The sequence below is a fragment of the Loxodonta africana genome, chromosome 3 (assembly GCF_030014295.1).
Source record: "Loxodonta africana isolate mLoxAfr1 chromosome 3, mLoxAfr1.hap2, whole genome shotgun sequence".
NCBI lineage: Eukaryota > Metazoa > Chordata > Mammalia > Proboscidea > Elephantidae > Loxodonta > Loxodonta africana.
In genome coordinates this window covers 116,735,387-116,754,292 of record NC_087344.1, presented here as the reverse complement: position 1 = coordinate 116,754,292, position 18,906 = coordinate 116,735,387, and the positions used below count along the sequence as shown (strand labels likewise).

At 38.1% G+C, this 18,906-nt stretch overlaps 1 protein-coding gene across 1 annotated transcript in view; it reads left to right on the top strand.

Moving 5' to 3' along the window:
* The window catches only part of ERICH3 (glutamate rich 3), a 116,106-nt gene that overhangs the window by 54,609 nt on the left and 42,591 nt on the right, over positions 1-18,906 (top strand). Inside the window, exons 9-11 of the mRNA XM_023549646.2 lie at positions 3,684-3,870; positions 12,385-12,683; positions 17,520-17,756. Coding sequence (XP_023405414.2) covers positions 3,684-3,870; positions 12,385-12,683; positions 17,520-17,756 — 723 coding nt within the window. The remainder of the gene's footprint in view (positions 1-3,683; positions 3,871-12,384; positions 12,684-17,519; positions 17,757-18,906) is intronic.

Here is an 18,906-nt window from a genome sequence, read left to right as displayed (position 1 = left end):
AAGTTTCAGGTATTTTTCAAGTCTAGCCCAACTTTCTCTTTCTGCCAGGCTCTCTTGTCTCCTCTGTGTATAGATGCAAGCTTCCAGTAGGCCAGGGGTGTACGAATAGGTTGGGCCCTCTCGAATCTTTACTGTGCATGCATGCCACTTCAAGATACCTGGAGGTATGTAAAGAGCTTATTAAGTGCCCCTATGACTGCCTTCTTTCCGGTATCTCCCTGTTAAATTTCTGGCTATTGCACTGGTATGTTTTTCCTCTAACTAGAACTGCAACCTTGGCTAGTAGAACCTCTGACCTTCCCCGTTAGTTTGCCTCCAAGATTGTTTCTTATCAGTGGTATGCCACTAGCCGTGAATTTTTCTCCTTTTGCTCCAAATCAAGCCCCTCCTGGCAATCTGAACTGGTTGCCGTCAAGTCTATTCCAACTCACAGCAACCCTATAGGACAGGATAGAACTGCCCCATAGGATTTCCAAAAAGTGGCTGGTGGATTCAAACTGCTGACCTTTTGTTAGCAGCCTAACTCTTAGCCACTCTGGTTATTCATGGCCTGCCTTACCCTATTAGAACTACTGAGCTGAACTAGCGGCAGATGTGGTAGATGAGAGCAGCACCTGGCAAGAATGCCACAGACTCCCACCCTTCTTACCTGAAGCTCAGGAATTTTTCGTGAATAAGTGCTTTTCAGTTTGTTGTATGTGATTGGCCCATTTTCAGAGACAAAATTTATATGGGAGAGAATTTGGTAAACTCCTCACTCTAGAAATCTGGTTTATTAATTGTGTCTCTCCTGCTAAATTATAACTTCTTGAGAAAGAAGATCCTATTTTATATATTTTTAGTATTATTGTTTCTCTTTAGTGCCTGAAAGTGATGCCCACTGTTAGTTAACTATGAATAAATGAAATTTGGGAAGAAGTTTGAAAAATGCTTTCTAATATTATATGCTATATACTTTTAAAACTACCTTGCAATGTGGGTAGAATGGGTCGTTCCCTCTCCATCCTCAATTTATGCATGAGAATTGTGAAATGCAGTGAAATTAAATGCATTACCAAGGTGCACTCAACTGATACATGAAAAACTGGGACATGGATCAAATCTCCTGCTTTCTGATCTGTATTCTTTCCACTAATCCATGCAGAAACCATTAAGTCAGGGTTGGAAAGTGTCACTAAATTTCAAAATGTAAAATTATAAAATAAATAACAGAATAAAGGCAGAGGGTATCAATTCTTGTTCAACAAGTTTGAAAAAAAGTGAAGCAAAGAAATGACATAATAGCTGGGTGTACTCTCCAGCTACATAAATATCAAACAGATAGTCACATCTTCCCACATTTCCTTGGCTTACACTTTTCATAGGCTGAGTAAGTTAGGAAATTATGGGGTGTGATGCTGCAACAGGATGGATCATATTATATGAGTGTAGGATTCAAGTTTCCCTAACGAAAGCAGTTGAACCAGCTTTCTAGTCACTGTTTAAGGGATCCATATATCATTAAGACAAGAGGAATTTCAAATCCGTGCGTCTTGGTTTCCCTGGACATTAGTTTTTTCAGTTTTCTCTTTCCTAGTTTTTTTAAATTTCACATCATAAATACTAAGGTATAAATGGCAGAATTCCCTTTTCAAGAAGTCTATTCCTTAGAACAATTTGCATCTGATTTAGATTTCTTTTTTAGGAGCATAATGTGACATACAAATAGCGTTCCTAGATTACTGTGAAAGAAATAGATTAGAATGGTATTCATTAAATATTTATTGGCAGCCTCTTATGTCATTGCCTGAGATCTGGGGAAACAGAGATCAATAAGACCAACCTCAGCTCTCTCTCAAGGATTTCACAGATAGGCAAGGCAGCAAACATCTAGATCAGGGTTTCTCAAGCGTTGTCCTCAGACCACCAGCCTCAGGATCAGCTGGCAATTTGTTAGAAATGCAAATTCTTGGACCCTACTGAAAGGTTAGTGGTTCAAAATCACCAGTGGCTTCGTGGGAGAAAAACCCGGCAATCTGCACCCGTGAAAAGTTCTGCCTAGGAAACCCTATAGGGCAGTTCTATTCTGTCATATGGGGTCACTGTGAGTCAGAATTGATTCAGCAGCACACAACAACAACAACCCCAGACTTATTTAATCAGAAGATCTGGAATGAGGCCCTGAAATCTGTGCTTTTAATAAGCCCCATGGGTGATTCTGATGAACACCAAAGTTTGAGAACTACTGGTCTAGCCATAGTACAGTAAAACCTGTGAAAGCTGAAATCTGTGGAAGGTGGAAACCTGTCAGAGAAGGAAAACTCAAATATTTTCCACTAATAGAGAGTGATAGAATAGTGGTAAGACTTCACCCTATCAAAGGTGGAGAACTTGCAAGACCCCGAAAAACAAGGCAGTCGCATTAAGTTCCAGCTGTCACAGATTCCACTATATGTTAGAACAAATACAACAGTAGGAAGTGTATACATAGGTCAGAGGGGAAATTTATCAACTCTATCATTTTTTTTTTTTTTATCATTGTTAGAACTGGAAGGGTCCAGGGAGAGTTGTTTGTAGGAAGAGACATTAGAAGTGTTCACGAGAAGTAGGTTTCTGAGTCTCTCCATATAATAGGGTTTCTCAGATTTAGAGTTTGGGACCTTTAGGGCAGGGCCTCTTCAGAGCATTATAAACACTTGGAATGTTAAAAACATTATTAATTGTAGGCAGTGGCTTTTAATTTATTGATGGGACTTTTGAGTGAGTGGGAGAGGAAGAAAGGATCTGAAATCCAAACAGTTGAGTATGATTTGAACATGAGATGATTCTGCCTTTCTCATATATGTATTATGATGTTTCAAGTTGCAACTAAAGCACAAATTTATTTAAAAGTATTTTTGAGCTCACAGTACTTTTTTGTCATTATGTGCTTTAACAACAAATACCTTATCAGTAGTTAGGGACATGGAATCTAAAGTTAGAGACGTTTGGATTCAAACCCTAACTCTCTGACTCACTGTATGATTTTGGGTAAATTAGTGAACTTCTTTATGCCCACTTCATTACCAGTTGTTGTCTAGTCGCTTCCTATTCATAGCAACCCTACAGGATAGAGTAGAACAGGCTTCTACTGCTCCATAGGGTTTCCAAGGCTGTAAATCTTTACAGGAGTAGGCTGCCACATCTTTCTCCCTCAGAGCAGCTGGTGAGTTCAAGTTGCCAACGTTTCATGAACAGCCAAGTGCTTAACCACTGCACCATCAGGGCTCCTTATCTGGTCACTAGGGATAATAATTGAGAAAAAATACACCCAAGATAATCAGGCACAATGCCTGGCCATAGTCTGTGTTCATATAATGTTAGGTATTATTATTTTATTACAAGTCCAAGAGTTTGTATTACAAGTAAAAAGATTTGGAGTATTGCAAATAAAACTAATAGAATGTATTTTTCTTAATTGAATTTTTAGTGAAAATATTCGTAGCAAAACCAGCTCCCGTTCCACATTTCTAGACATAGTGACCAGTGACCTTCGTTACATTCTTCACACTGTGTCAACTGGAATGTATTTTTATAATTAAATCTCCTCAAATTAAAAAGTTATCTAGAGCATAATATTGTACTTATCTAATAGGAAAACGTGATAAGGAGCATGTTAGTTTAAAGTCAGTAGCTTTCACTAATTATTTCTTTTTTAATTCCAGAGACGTTTCAGTTTATTTCCAAAAGACACCATGGTTTCCCCTTCAGTCTCACCTTTTTCCTGAATGGAATACAGGTGAACAGATTAAGCTCCTGCTGTGAATACAAACATCGGAAAGGCTCCAGACTTGGAGGCAGACGCGGCTACTTTGGGTTTGTGTGTGTCGAGAGATCATCTCCCTGCTACAAGTACGGAAATAAACATCCTTCCATAGAGAAAAACTTCACTAAATGTTTCTTCTCATGCTTTAACTGATGCATTTCAGTGTAGATAAGCCTAAGATGTATGTTAACGGCTATTTATTAAAACCCTGAGTGTTGTATTTGAAAATATAAGACATAAATCTATAAATCATATTCCCAGATGCATTCTATAACAGGGATAAAAGCTGGGGGTGTTTCAAATTCTGTTTTTATCGCTCCCTTTTCCCATACGCTTTAACTTGTTTCTGAAAGAAAGAAGGCATTTTTTTTTCTCATCCTTTTAGTAACTGGTTTTGAGCCAAGTCCTGAAGTATATGCCAAGCATATGACTTGTATAAACCAAAACCAAATCTGTTGCTGTCAAGTCGATTCTGACCCATACCGACCCTACAGGACATAGGGTTTGAACTGCTGACCTTTTGGTTAGCGGCCGTATCACTTAACCACTGTGCCACCAGGGCTCCATAGGACTTGTATAGTTGTATATTATTACACATATTAGAAGTGTGTCTATATTATTGTGTAACCTAGCTTTCATTCTCATGCCCCTAGTTTCACTCTCAGGCATAACAAAATACTTGATAAAATGCCAGTTTTGACTGTCATTTATCAGCTTTCATGTTGAACACTCAAGTTGAAGTTAGGAACTTTGCTTGCTTTATACTTTTTTTCTATAAATACTTATGAAGAAATGACTATGTGCCATGCTGGGCCATGGCAGTGAACTAACAAAAGTCCTTGCCTCCTCAGAGCCCAGTCTGATGGAGGAAGGGCAAATGACATAAAAATAAATGAATTAATATATGTTAGTCAGTAATGATGTTATGAATAAAAAACAGGGTAAGGGAGATACAGACATGAGAGGATGACAAGGTTTCAGAAGTGGGTGTTATTTTTTGTAGTTGGTTAGGGTAGACTTTGCTGATAAGGTGTCTTTTGAGCAAAAACATGAAAACAAACAAACAAAAAAAGGAGTCTCTCCCTTCAGATAGCTTTTCAGGCAGAGGAAAAACATATACAGATGGCCTGAGGTAGGGGTGTGCTTGGTATGCCTAAGCTAATGTAGCCAGAGCAAAAGAGAGGAATGGAAAAATAATGAGGAGTTGAGGTCAGAGACCCAGTGAGGCCAAGCCACATAGGGTCTCAATGCCATTTCAGTGACATTGACTTTTAAGTGGGCCGGGCCTCCAGTGAGGATTTTGAGCAGTGAACTGTCATGATCTGAATATAGGTCCAATAGTCCCACTTGAAGGGATCAAACAAAAATAGCAAAGACAACAATTAGATATGCAGGTGGAGATGTTGAGTAGGCAGTTGGATACACAAATCTAGGGCCAGGGGAGAGGTCTATGCTAAAGATATAAATTCAAGAGCAGATTGTGTATAGATGCTACTTAAAGCCAAAAGATTGGATGAGATCACTTAAGAATTGAATGTAGATATAGAATATTGTCTGAGTAATGAGCTCTGGGTCATTCTGGTTCAGAGGTGTGGGAGATAAAGAGAAACCACCAAAGGGACTGAGAAGAAAAACCACTGATGAGAAGTAGAACCCAGGGAGTATTATGTCCTGGAAAAGAACAAAAGGTTTGAATAGTAAGGGTGTGATTAACTTGGTCAACCGTGCAGATAGGTTAAGTAAAATGAAGACTGAAGATTAAACATAGATTTGATAATGTGTTGGTCATTGGTTATCTTGGCACAAGTTGTAGCATTGAAGCAGTAGGGATGAAAACTTGGTTGGGATAGGCTTTAGAGGAAATCTAAGGCTGCAGAATATAGGTAACTCTTTTTAAAGAATTTTGCTATAAAGAATGGACATGGGGTAATAGCCAGGAGGAGGAATGTAGAAGTCAAGGGAGGCTTTTTATTTTTTTAAGATAGGAGATACTATAATTGGTTTATATGCTGGTAGGATTGATCCCCTAGAAGAGAAAAAATTGATGAAGCATATTCTAGAGAAGGAAATTGCTAGAGCAAAGTCTAGGGCTCTGGTGGAGGTGTTGCCTTAATAAGAGAAAAATTCTCCTACAGTGACAGGAGGAGAGATGGAGTATAGGGGAAGAGAGAGAGGTAGGATGGTGGATGTGCTGGGAAGTTCTCTGCTGATTGTTTCTATCCCTCAGTCAAACAGGAAGCACATTTAACAGCTGAGGTTAAGGCTGAAGGAGCAGTGGTTGGAGGCTCTAGGAGATAGGAGAGATTTCAAACAATCCTCCATATAGTGGAAGAGTGACTGGCCTAGGACAATATAGTAGGAGTTCCTGACTGTATTTAGGGCCCACCTGAAGCTGTTTTCTGGTCCCAGCCCAAATGTGGCAACTGCGTATCCGTAAGCAAGTCATTTAATTCTCAGGAAAGCTAATGAGCTTATATGCAATCATTCAGGTACAAATACATTGCGTTCTTTGTGAATTTCTGTATAAATCTAAGCTGTAATTTTTTAGTGCTTAACACTTTCTGTGGAGGTTCGGAAATCTGTGTCCCAATCTGATTGATGACACCCTGTCTTCTATTCAACACTTCCAAGCCTCTGTACAATTCTTTCTATAATTTTAACATGTCTTGGTCTCCTCTAGTTTCTTTCTTCAACTTTTTCAAATAACAATAATAAAATGATTGTGATATTAAAGAAGAAGGCCCATTGCCCTCAACTAAAACGCACATTTCTTTTAAGACAGTGGCTGTCCATTTTTTCTTAGCTTCATAACCATTTCTTCAAATGAAATCTATGAATGCCCGAAGTAGGTAGGATGGTGTAATGTCATTTGATGTTTCCCCACTTCAGACCAGGTAAAACCCAAGTAATGCTAGTTTAAATGAAACAGGGAAGGGTGAAGGAGTGCTAGAGCTTTGCTTGTTTGACCCTAATCCACTTGATTCTACTCTGGTTATTCAGGAGGCACCAGAACTGCAGAACTCTAGTTTCAGAATTACCCCTAAAGAGATTGGTATCATTTATAATATTGTGTAATCGTCAAAAAATGAAATGGAACACATAAATATCAATATCCCAGGCATTAGTAAGCTGAAATGGACTAGTATTGGTCATTCTGAATCGGACAATCATATGGTCTACTATGCCAGGAATGACAACTTGGAGAGGAATGGGGTTGCATTCATCATCAAAAAGAACATTTCATGATCTATCCTGAAGTACAACACTGTCAGTGCTAGGATAATATCCATACGCCTACAAGGAAGACCAGTTAAAATGAATATTATTCAAATTTATGCACCAACCACTAGGGCCAAAGATGAAGAAACTGAAGATTTTTACCAACTTTTTTTTTTTCTGCAGTCTGAAATTAATCAAATATGCAATTAGGATGCACTGATAATTACTGGTGATTGGAAAGTGAAAGTTGAAAACAAAGAAGGATCCATAGTTGGAAAATATGGCCTTGGTGATAGAAACAATGCCAGAGATTACACGATTGAATTTTGCAAGACCAACGACTTCTTCATTGCAAATACCTTTTTTCACCAACATAAACAACAACTATACACACGGACCTTGCCAGATGGAATATGCAGGAATCAAATCGACTACATCTATGGAAAGAGATGATGGAAAAGCTCAATATTATCAGTCAGATAAAGGCCAGGGGGTGATTTCAGATCAGACCATTAATTACTCACATGCAAGTTCAAGGTGAAACTGAAGAAAATTAGGAAAAGTTCACGAGAGCCAAAATATGACCTTGAATATATCCCACCTGAATTTAGAGACCACCTCAAGAATAGATTTGACATGAAGATCAGACGAGTTGTGAAATGACATCAAGGATATCAAACATGAAAAAGGCAAGAGGTCATTAAAAAGAGAGGGAAAGAAAAGGCCTAAATAGATGTCAGAAGAGACTCTGAAACCTGCACTTGAACGTCAGGTAGCTAAAGCAAAAGGAAAAAACGATGAAGTAAAAGAGCTGAGCAGAAGATTTCAAAGGGTGGCTTCAGAAGACAAAATAAAGTATTATGATGACATGTGCAAAGACCTGGAAATAGAAAACCAAGAGGGAAGAATACGCTCAGCATTTCTCAAGCTAAAAGAGCTGAAGAAAAAATTCAAGCCTCGAGTTGCAATACTGAAGGATTCTATGGGGAAAATATTAAACGACGCAGGAAGCATCAAAAGAAGATGGAAAGAACACACAGACTCACTATACCAAAAAAGAATTGTTTGACATTCAGCCATTTCAGGAGGTAACATATGATCAGGAACCAATGGCACTGAAAGAAGTCCAAGCTGCACTGAAGGCATTGGCAAAAAACAAGGCTCCAAGAATTGATGGAATACCAATTGAGTTCAGCAAACAGATGCAGCACTGGAAGTGCTCACTGATCTATGCCAAGAAATTTGGAAGACAAGTATCTGGCCAACTGACTGGAAGAGATCCCTATTTATGTCTATTCCCAAGCAAGGTGATCCAACTGAATGTGGGAATTACCGAACAATATCATTAATAGCACATGCCAACAAAATTTTGCTGAAGATCACTCAAAAGTGGCTGTAGAAGTATATCGACAGGGAACTGCCAGAAATTTAAGCCGGGATTCAGAAGAGGACATGGAACCAGGGATATCATTGTTGATGTCTAATGGATCCTGGCTGAAAGCAGAGAATACCAAAAAGGTGTTTACCTGTGTTTTATTGACTATGTTAAGACATTTGACGATGTGGATTGTAACAAATTATGGATAACATTGCAGAGAATGGGAATCAGGAACACTTAATTGTGCTCATGAGGAATCTGTACTTGGATCAAGAGGCACTCTTTCGAACAGAACAAGGGATTACTGCATGGTTTAAAGTCAGGAAAGGTGTGCATCAGGGTTGTGTTTCTTCACAATACTTATTCAATCTGTATGATGAGCGAATAATCCGAGAAGGTGGATTATATGAAGAACAGGGCATCAGGATTGAAGGAAGACTCATTAACAACCTGTGTTATGCAGATAACACAACCTTGATTGCTGCAAGTGAACAGAACTTGAAGCACTTACTGATAAAGACCAAAGACAACAACAGCCTTTAGTATGGATTATACCTCAACATAAAGAAAACAAAAATCCTCACAACTGGACCAATAAGCAACATCATGATAAACAGAGAAAAGATAGATGTTGCCAAGGATTTCATTTTACTGGATCCACAATCAACTCCCATGGAGGCAGCAGTCAGGAAATCAAAAGGCATATTGCATTGGGCAAATCTGCTGCAAAGGACCTCTTTAAAGTGTTGAAAAGCAAAGATGTCACCTTGAAGACTAAGGTGCACCTGACCCAAGCCATGGTATTTTCAATCACCTCATATGCATGTGAAAGCTGGACAATGAATAAGGAAGACAGAAGAAGAATTGAGGCCTTTGAATTGTGGTGTTGGCACAGAATATCGAATATACCATGGACTGTCCAAAGAATGAACAAATCTGTCTTGGAAGAAGTACAATCAGAATGCTCCTTATAGCAAGGATGGCCAGACTATGTCTCACATACTTTGGATGTGTCATCAGGAGGAATCAGTCCCTGGAGAAGGACATCATGCTGGTAAAGTAGAAGGTCAGAGAAAAAGAGGAAGACCCTCAATGAGATGGACTGATGCAGTGGCTGCAACAATGGGCTCAAGTATGGCAACAATTGTGAGGATGGCGCAGAACCAGGTGGTGTTTTGATCTGTTGTGCATAAGGTCGCTATGAATCAGAACTGACTCGATGACAGCTAACAACAAGAAATAACAACAATCTTTGCTTTGTCACATACATAATAATACCTGTAAACCTTTACAGAAGCAGACTGCCACATCTTTCTCCTGTGGAGTGGTTGGTGAGTTCAAACCATCGACTTCCTGGTTAGCAGCTGAGCACTTTAACCACTGTACCACCAGGGTTCCTCTTCTCTTAAGAGGTGTATATTAATTCCTCCAGTTCGTTCAAAATAAAGATAATTGTAATTCATTTTAAAAATAGCACTTTCTGGAACTTCTGAGAGGAAGAGTGGTAAAATAACACAATAGGGGAGCCTATTTATAAAAATGATTGAAAATTACCTGTTTAAGGTTCTGAGAAAACAAGAAAAACTCAGCAGTAATCACTTCCAAAGTGTGGAGGTCCCACAATTGTCTCATCCTTGAATCATGTGAACTGCTTGAAGAGGCACGCTAGACATTTTCAGTTGCTAGAGTGAAACACGGGAAGAAGAATTGCCTAACCCAGTAGAATGCAGACTCTTTGGAGCTTTAGTAATCAGAATCAACACCTCAAATTATACTCAGCAGTCAGATAGGTAGTCAGCGACAAGGACAGCACAGATGTTCCTCACTTTGTTTGTCCAATTCCCTTCAGCAGATGGGCAATAAAAAGTCTGTGCATGCAGTAGGGAGGCATCAAAGCCTCTACACAGTCACAACATAAACTAAAACTAACAGCATATCAGAGGCTCCAAATCGATGGATTTGGTGTTGCCATTGATAAGGGAAGAACAGCTTGAACAGAAGGCAATGCTAGTAATAATCATATTCTGTGAAGATTCATGACACCTTTATTCCAAGGAAGCAATGTGCTAAGTATATCATCATTAAAGTCAAGAAATATTTATCATGCTTAGCATGGGGTGAGGTAAGTGTATTCTTATTATCTCATTTTTTACAGCCCAATAGTTACTTTGAGTGCAAATCCTTTTAGCCGTATTTTATTGGAAGATATTGAAAAGTGATCCAAGTAAGTTCTCATATTTGCTTGTTGGGAGAATTAATTAAGATCAATTGCTATGCTATTTCTAGATTGGGGATGGCTGACATTCAGAGGACTCTCCAGGTTGAGAAAATTGCCATTGGATTGGTTCACTTTTGGGGAATTTTCAGGTTTTTAATATTATTCCTATCCCTCTTGAGTTGACAAGTCTTGACAGCATTCTGGTGCCTTTTCACGCAGCCACTTCAATTGCCTCAATTCCCTATAGCTGGGGATATGCCTAGGTTCAGAGAAGGAGGAGCATGAGTACTTTCTCTGGTGGTAAGCGCAGTAGTGTAACATTTGTCTATATAGTTAGTCGTCTTAGGGGCTATTCCTGGTTGTGATACAGTGTGAGGAGTCCCTGGGTGGTGCAAACAGTTAACACGTTTGGCTGCTAATTGAAGATTGGAGGTTCAAGTCCACCCGGAAGTACCTAGGAAGAAAAGCCTGTCCTTTCCTAGTTTTTGATGATTTGTCAAGACCCATTGCAATAATGCATCTATGGATTTTCTACTTCTAAAAATTCAGCCATTGAAAACCACTTGGAGCACAGTTCTACTCTGACACACATGAATTGCCATGAATTGGAATCGACTTGAAAAGCAACTGATTTTATATACCTGGCACTGCTTTAGGTGCTTGGATTTAGTGTGAGGTTATGGAGCCTGACAGCTTTGAGCTGGAATCTTGGCTCCATCACAAATATGCTCATCAGTGACTTTGGGCAAGTCATGGAACCCTTTAAGCCTCAGTTTTTTTTTGAAATGGTGATGATAACTCTTAATTCATTGGTCTGTGGGGTAGTGAAACCTGTAAGATGATATATGTAATGTACCTAGCAAAGAGCTTGGTACAGAGTAAGTGCTTAGTAATCTTACCATTATCATAATTACCATTTTTATTAATGTACTTATTATCATTATTGGAATTCTCATTTTGATATTAACTTGAGAAACGGGAAAAATTATAGGAGAAAATGTTTCCACATTTGTTTTTACTGTAACTGATTTAAAAAATATTTTTTCTGGAATGATGTAATACATTCATGTCATCCAGTTGAGTCACTAGATTTGACTTTGAATGAACCTCTATGACCTCTAAAAATCATTGCCATGTTTAAAGAACAAAAGTTTATTGCCAACAAACACCCTCAAAAGAATGTAGTACAGGCTTTGAAAGGCCATTTTAAAAGCAATAAGGGCAGTTCTATTAAAATAAGTGTGTAGGCTCCTTAGGGTACAACATTTGACAGTATATGTTTCTTTAAAAAATCAATCATATTTATATTATTGTATGTCTTTTTTTTTAAACTGTGGTTATGTTCTTAGAATGATAAATTATCAAAGATTGAATGACATCTTTCTTCTTCTGATTGTTTTAATCTCAGCTTGCCTGTGTTTGTAAACCTGAATGCTCTTTTATCATATAATTTTCATTTAAGCACTTGAGTAATATATATATTGGACTCTGATATAAGGTTACAAATATACTTTAAAGCACAAATTTTAGTTTAAGGCTATAGTTCTTAGTTGCTGAGTTGTTTATTACTGTAAGATTGTTAAGAATTTGTTGTGTTCACTTATAAGATTTTAGTATCGATAAAGAGAAAATTATTTATTTTTAATTAACCTATGTGTACCATAATAAAACTATTTCTCATAACACTTCATACTAGAAAAAGAGATAAGTAATTTTAAAAGCTTTGAGGTTCCACAGTGCTGTAAATAAAGGTTAATGAACACATTATGTTAATATTTTTCATAGGTGCATTATTGCAATGGGGCTTGACAAAAAAACATCTTCATCAAAAGCTAGGAAAGAAAATGCTGAGAAAAGAGAGGAATTGAAGAAGGATAAGGAGAAGCTGAGGAAGGATAAAGAGTACATGACACGAAGAAAGAATGAGATGGAGGGGAACAAAACCTTGACCTCAGCCATTTTTTCAGCTCAAGAAGAAGAAAGGGGTGTCAGAGAAGTGAGAACAGCTATGGAAGAAATGGAAAGTAAAGGAAAAGCGGGACAAAACGTTTGGGAAGATGACCAGGAAAATACATTTAAATATGGTAATCAATAATACAGAGTTCTTTTGTTGTTACGGTTGTTTTATTTTTAAAATTTGATTACCAAAATTTGCAAAAATATCTACTGACTGATATTACTCAGTTATGGTGTTAGGCAACTGTGTCACGTGTAAGGAATCTCTGACCTCCTTCCTCACTGTTTTGCATCGAGTCCTTGGTCATCTATTGTAGAGGGCAGGCCTGACCCAGAGGTGCTGAGGGTGATTGTTTGGAGGGTAGAGAGGAGAGAAAAGCAGGAGGTTTCAGAGGCTGTGTTTGGCTGCTAATCAAAAGGTTGGCAGTTCGACTCCAATAGCTGCTCTTGGCAACCTTATGGGGCAATTCCACTCTGTGCTATAGGGTTGCTATAAGTTGGAATCAACTCCATGGCAACTCTTTTTTTTTAATTGACTTCTGCACAGACCATTTTGACCAAGTAGAATTTTGATTATTTTTTTAGTTTTTGTATGAACTTGCTTTGTGGAAATTGATGAATTGCTTTGGCATAATATAGGAATAACCTAAGATTATACACTGATTGAGTATTCTATAACTAAAAACATTAGACATAGGTTTGGAATCCTGGATCCTACCTGTCTGCCTTTCTATCATCTATGTATCGATCGATTGATCGATCTGTCATCTGTCATCTATCATCTATCTCTCTATCTGTCTGTCTGTCTGTCTGTCTATCTATCTATCTATCTGTCATCATCATCATCATCATCATCTATCTATCATCTATCTACCATCTATCTATCTATCTATCATCTATCTACCTATCTATCTACCTACCCATCATCTATCATCTACCTGTCTATGTATCATCTATGCATCCATTCTTGTATGTATTCACACAGTCATTCACACACGCTCACACAGAAAAAAACCCTCTTTAATAGTAATGATAGCAACAATAATAAAAGTGCCAGTCGCTGGGTGCTCTGCCAGGCACTTATTACATACCGTCTCATTTTATCCTCACCATCCCATGTGACAGGCATTATTACAACCTCCATTTGACAGGCTGGGACACTGAGGCTCAAAGAACCTAAGTTGTTCAATGTCATAGAAAACAAGTAGAGAACTAAGATTCATATTTAGGTTTTTCTAATTCCAAAGCCCAGACTTTCAACACTGTACAGCCTCCTCTTCTGTATAAGCCATTCAGGATGCTACATACTGATGTCAGGAGGATGCGACTGAGTGTCCCTGTTATACCCAGGAGGGAAAGCCTGGATTAGAGAAGTAGTAGCCATGAGCTGGAGTGACCTGCAGAAGGGCTGGCATCAGGAAAGAGGTAGATTCCAGGTGTCTTCTTTACTGTACTTTTTTTGTTGCCACCCATTGCTGTTGAGTCAATTATAGTACAGAGTAGAACTGCCCCACAGAGTTTCCAAGGCTGTAAATCTTTATGGAAGCAGACTGCCACATCTTTCCCTCGTGGAGCGGCTGGTGGGTTTGAACTGCCGACCTTTCAGTTAGCAGCCAAGTGCTTAACCTCTGCACCACCAGAGCTCCTTTTTGTTGCTCAACAGTTTCAGAAATCCAAGAGAATAATTACAGAGACTTTAAGCACTGGCCTTTGCTTATTACTAAAATGATGCAACTATTCTAAAAAAGATTTTGCTCATAATGCTTTACCCAGTTCACCTCTCTCCATGATCCCTTCTAGTCTTTATCCTTATCTTGGCCTGAGAATTTAAAAATACCTATAGCAACAGCAATAGCAGAGAGATTAACAAATGGGATGTGTTTTTGTGTATTTTAACTTTCAAGACATGGAGGTTTATTAAAGCCATATTCAATAGAGGCTTTTCATTTTTTTTTTTTTCTTAAACCAACATGAGTAGTGCTGTGTCGTATTGTATATCTATAATGCAGCTTTCGCCCAGATATCTGTTTTGTTTGGGCTAGTTAGTGGACTTTAGATGCCCAACTCCATTAAAAAAGAGAAAGAAACAGCAGCAGCAAGGCTTCAGCTCTCTGCAGAACAGCCACTGATACTAAGGGCAACAAGAAGCTTGAGTCGAGGTCAGTGAGGGAGGGTTGCGGCTGGATTGTTGTTGACCTGGCACTGACTTACTTTCTCATTAGTGGGGATGGTAAACAACAAGCTAATTAAGTTCCCTGAAAGAAGGAAAATGGGGTGGAGAAAACAAAAGAAATTATGAAAAGGAATCCAGAAAGCATACCAGTATTCATATCCAAAATGAGATGATGCTAAGGTGGTATGTTTTGAGCTATAATGCTAATGGACTGCTCGTGGTTGGCAGGTTAATATTTAGGTGGATGACAGTGGTGGGTAGAACAAAGTCCGGGCAGTCCTAAATTTCATATTTTGAGAGAAAATACAGATGCTCCTGCAACATAGGATGCAGAGACTGTTCTCATGGTTCATGATATGCTTTTTCAATTTTATGCTCTGCTTCTAAATGTAACTATAATTGTATCCTAATTATGGACACTTGTACTTCTCTGATTTTAATCAGGTGGCTCTATTAAAGGGTACTGATGTTAATAGAGCAAATATTATGTGTCTTTTCTCCTGTTCTATGAGCAGCTCGTTCCACCTCCCAACCGTGGTCTCTGTTATTACTAATTCCTAAAATTTATTAGGTGTCCACTGTTTCTGGCACTGTCCTAACCACGTTCCAGAGATTATTGCTTCTCATACTCAACCGCAGCTTTGTGAGCCAGGTACCACCCATGTTACAATTAAGGAGCTGAAGCTTAAAGGTGTTAAGCAATTTGCTCAAGATCACACAGCTAGAAAGTATTGTGACTGAGACTCAGGTACATGACTGCTGAACCCAAATCCCTCATACTTCACCACTATGTACTACTATTGACAGAATTGCACCCATTCGCTCATGCTCTGTATGACCCACTGCTTATTTTGCGAACAGTAGCAAATATCTGTGAAGTGGTATATGTGTATGCCTGTGTGTGCGTGTGTGTATTCTGCGCCTAACCTCCACTTCCACTTTTAGGAAGACTTTTATGATTCCCTAAAATGATTTTTCAACCCTTCTTTGATTCCATTCCACTTATTTGGCACTGCCTCTTATAATTAATCATGTGTCCTGTATGAAAATCCATAGCAATAGAGTCTAGTGGTGTTTGGAACTAACATTACCGAACCTAAACCCATTGCCATCGAGTCTATTCTGAATCACAGTGAACCTATAGTACAGAATAGAACTGCCACCCAGGGTTTCCAAGGAACGGCTCGTGGATTCAAACTGCCACTCTCTTGGTTAGCAGCTGAGCTCTTAACCACTGTGCTACTAGGGCTCCATGTATAAAAACTACTATAATATGAATACATCATCTCTTGTATACCTACATTTTATTTCCTGAACAATTGGAAACTCCTTGATTGCAGGGGTTGTGTTTCTGTAAAATCTTTTATTTTGCAATTTTATCTTCTTCCATATAGAAGTTTCTACATAAAGGTTTGTTGTTGGACAACCAAGTGGGCCAAATGAGGAATTATCCTATAACCTGGCCTGCAATATTTGGGTCAAGATATTTCTATATTTACTATGTCCTGTTTGTGCCATGCAACATAAACCAAATTCTTTACTTTGCTTATTTTACAGTTTTGTTTTACTGGTATTATTTCACATTTCTTACTCCTCATATTAACTCCCTTTCATGAAAACATTCGTGTGATGACTTCTCTTTGTCTGCATTTCTTCCTTACAGTTTTTGATTTTACTTTTCCTTTTACATCTACCTCATACCTTCTCTGCTTTAAAGGAGTTTCTTCAGGTGCTGAAGGCATGCATTTCTAAATTAAGTTTCTTTCATTGTAGCAGGGCGGACAGCTCTCAAGTAATTACCTGAGAGGTCCCCGCCACTGGGAAAAGAGCCGCGATATTTAATAACTGAAACACGCAAAATAGGGAAACTTTTATTTTCCCTGCAATTTTTATTTTAAAGATAAGTGTTTATTTGCTTAATTGGTTCTGCATGAGATCCTTTTGCTCTCTATACTTGGCATGTTGTCACTTCAAGATTTTTCATTTTTGGTGGAAAGAAAAAGGGTGACAATTAAATATGAAAGGTGAAAAATTATAACCACAAGGGACAGGTGGAGTTTATCTGATGTGACAATTTCCTTTTTCTGCTACAGATTTGTTGCGCCTCTATAGGGAATGCAGTGAATTAATGGCCGTGACAGGAATATTCAGTTTTCTAAGAATTTTTATGCTTAGAATGCAATTATTTCATTATTGTAGGAATGAATAATGTATACTATTTTAGTTCTGGTCTAAGTATAGAATCCTTCATAATGCCTTTTCGTGATGTCCACTTGGTTCTCAAAGAACGTGCTATTCACAGTGTTACTTCTCAGGCCCTCAGACTTGATTAATTGAATTTTTTCACTTCACTGTTCATTAACTTGATATCCAAATATTTTGAACATTCTTCATATGAAATATGACCTCACTGGTTCTCCAAATTAACTTTCATTATTGTAACCCTGTTCTCTTCATTTTTAATTTATTTATGATTTGTTGTTTTCTCTCAAGCTCTTCCCTTGTCCATTTTTGTCATTGTAGATGATCATGTCCATTTATAAATGAACTTTTATTAGGTTTCAGCCTTGTCATTTGAAGCTTCATTTCTTTTGTGCTTTTGTATATGTAACTGATTGCAATCTTTGATCATTTGCTGCTAGTTTTCCATGTTCACTAATTTGTGTGAAAAATAAGTGAAGAAAGGCCCAGGGAAGAGAGGATAATGGAGTCAAAGTTCTCATTAAAAGGAAATGGGTTAAGTATTAGGGATTCTATTTTCATTCTCATACCGAAGATTTTCTTTTGTCAGAATATGAAGAAGATTTTGAAGTAGATGAGGAGAAACAAGATGGGAAAGCTAATGAAGAAGGACAGGCTGATGATCAAATGAATGGAATGACAAAGTCACCCTCAGATGATGAAAAAGATCATTTAGACCCTGAAAAAGACAGTGAAACCTCGTCACAGAAGGCACCAGATGCCGATGACAATGGGAAAGATGAAAGTGATGAATGTTCCTACAGTGAATTGGAAGAGGATAAACAAGGCGAGTTGTTTAGCTTCTCACATGTCATAGTCTGTTTAGTGTGTGTACTTACTACTTTTCATTATATTTAATGAGATAATTTTTTAAGGGAATGTTTAGGGCAGGGTTCTCTGGCCAGAGAATGCTGATCAATCAGCCTTCCACAGATATCGAAGTCCTGAAATCACTTGTTATTCTCTTTTTCTAATTTCCTGAGATTTTTCAACAGGGTGTTCAGTAGAGCTTGTAATGATAGTTCTGTTTACTTAAAAAGTTACCATATTTTCTGTCCCAAATGTTTACTTACACCATTTTATGGCTTTGGAAAAATGAAAAGTACAGGGTCACTATGAGTCGGAATCAACTCAACAGCACTGGTTTTTTTTTTTTTTTTTTGGTTTATAGCCTAATCAATTAAAAGTTGGAGATGTCTGCCTAAGTTCTTTTTTTTTTTTTTTAAGTTACCTTGAACACAGCAAGCTGCCATGTTAGTTACATGGAAAAATTATTTCTCTTGACAAAGGTGGCTTCCTCACAATTTTCAAGTCTATAATGGCACTGAATATTCACAGAAAAAATGGAAAGTTTTACAGGGAGAAAGAAGCCCTCATCACCTGAGATATATTGTGAATTTTTAAGACCATAATTAAATTCTGTCCAGTGAAAGGAAGAAATCATTTCCTGCTCTGTCCTATCAGAGAGTTTGGCCAAGTAGTTCTTAATTAATCAAGCACCTCTCCTGGTGCATCCTGGGCATTTATCAATAATAAAAATAGCTGCTCCTTATGTTTATGTATGTGTATGTCTTTACAGTTTGCTTCTGACTAAATCATGAGGTCATACAGGGGTGGATTATCCAATAAGCAAGGTAAGCAGATCAAAGATGAGGTGAAACCTGTGTGAAATTGTTCACTACAGATTAGTAAATATAAGGAAGCCTGCGCTTACTTTGCTTACTGGGTCATCCGCCCCTGTCAGGGGTTATAAATTTAAAAAGAGGCTTTGATTCTGCAGGAAGGTGCTGTGGGATTGGGAAACAGACAGATGCCAGTCATACCTAGAAGCAGAATCTTTAATGTGGTGAAAAAAATGTGAAATTTTTCACTACCTATGATCTGGTAAGCAAGGTAGGCACCATGCTTACCTTGCCTATTGGATAATCTGCCTCCGA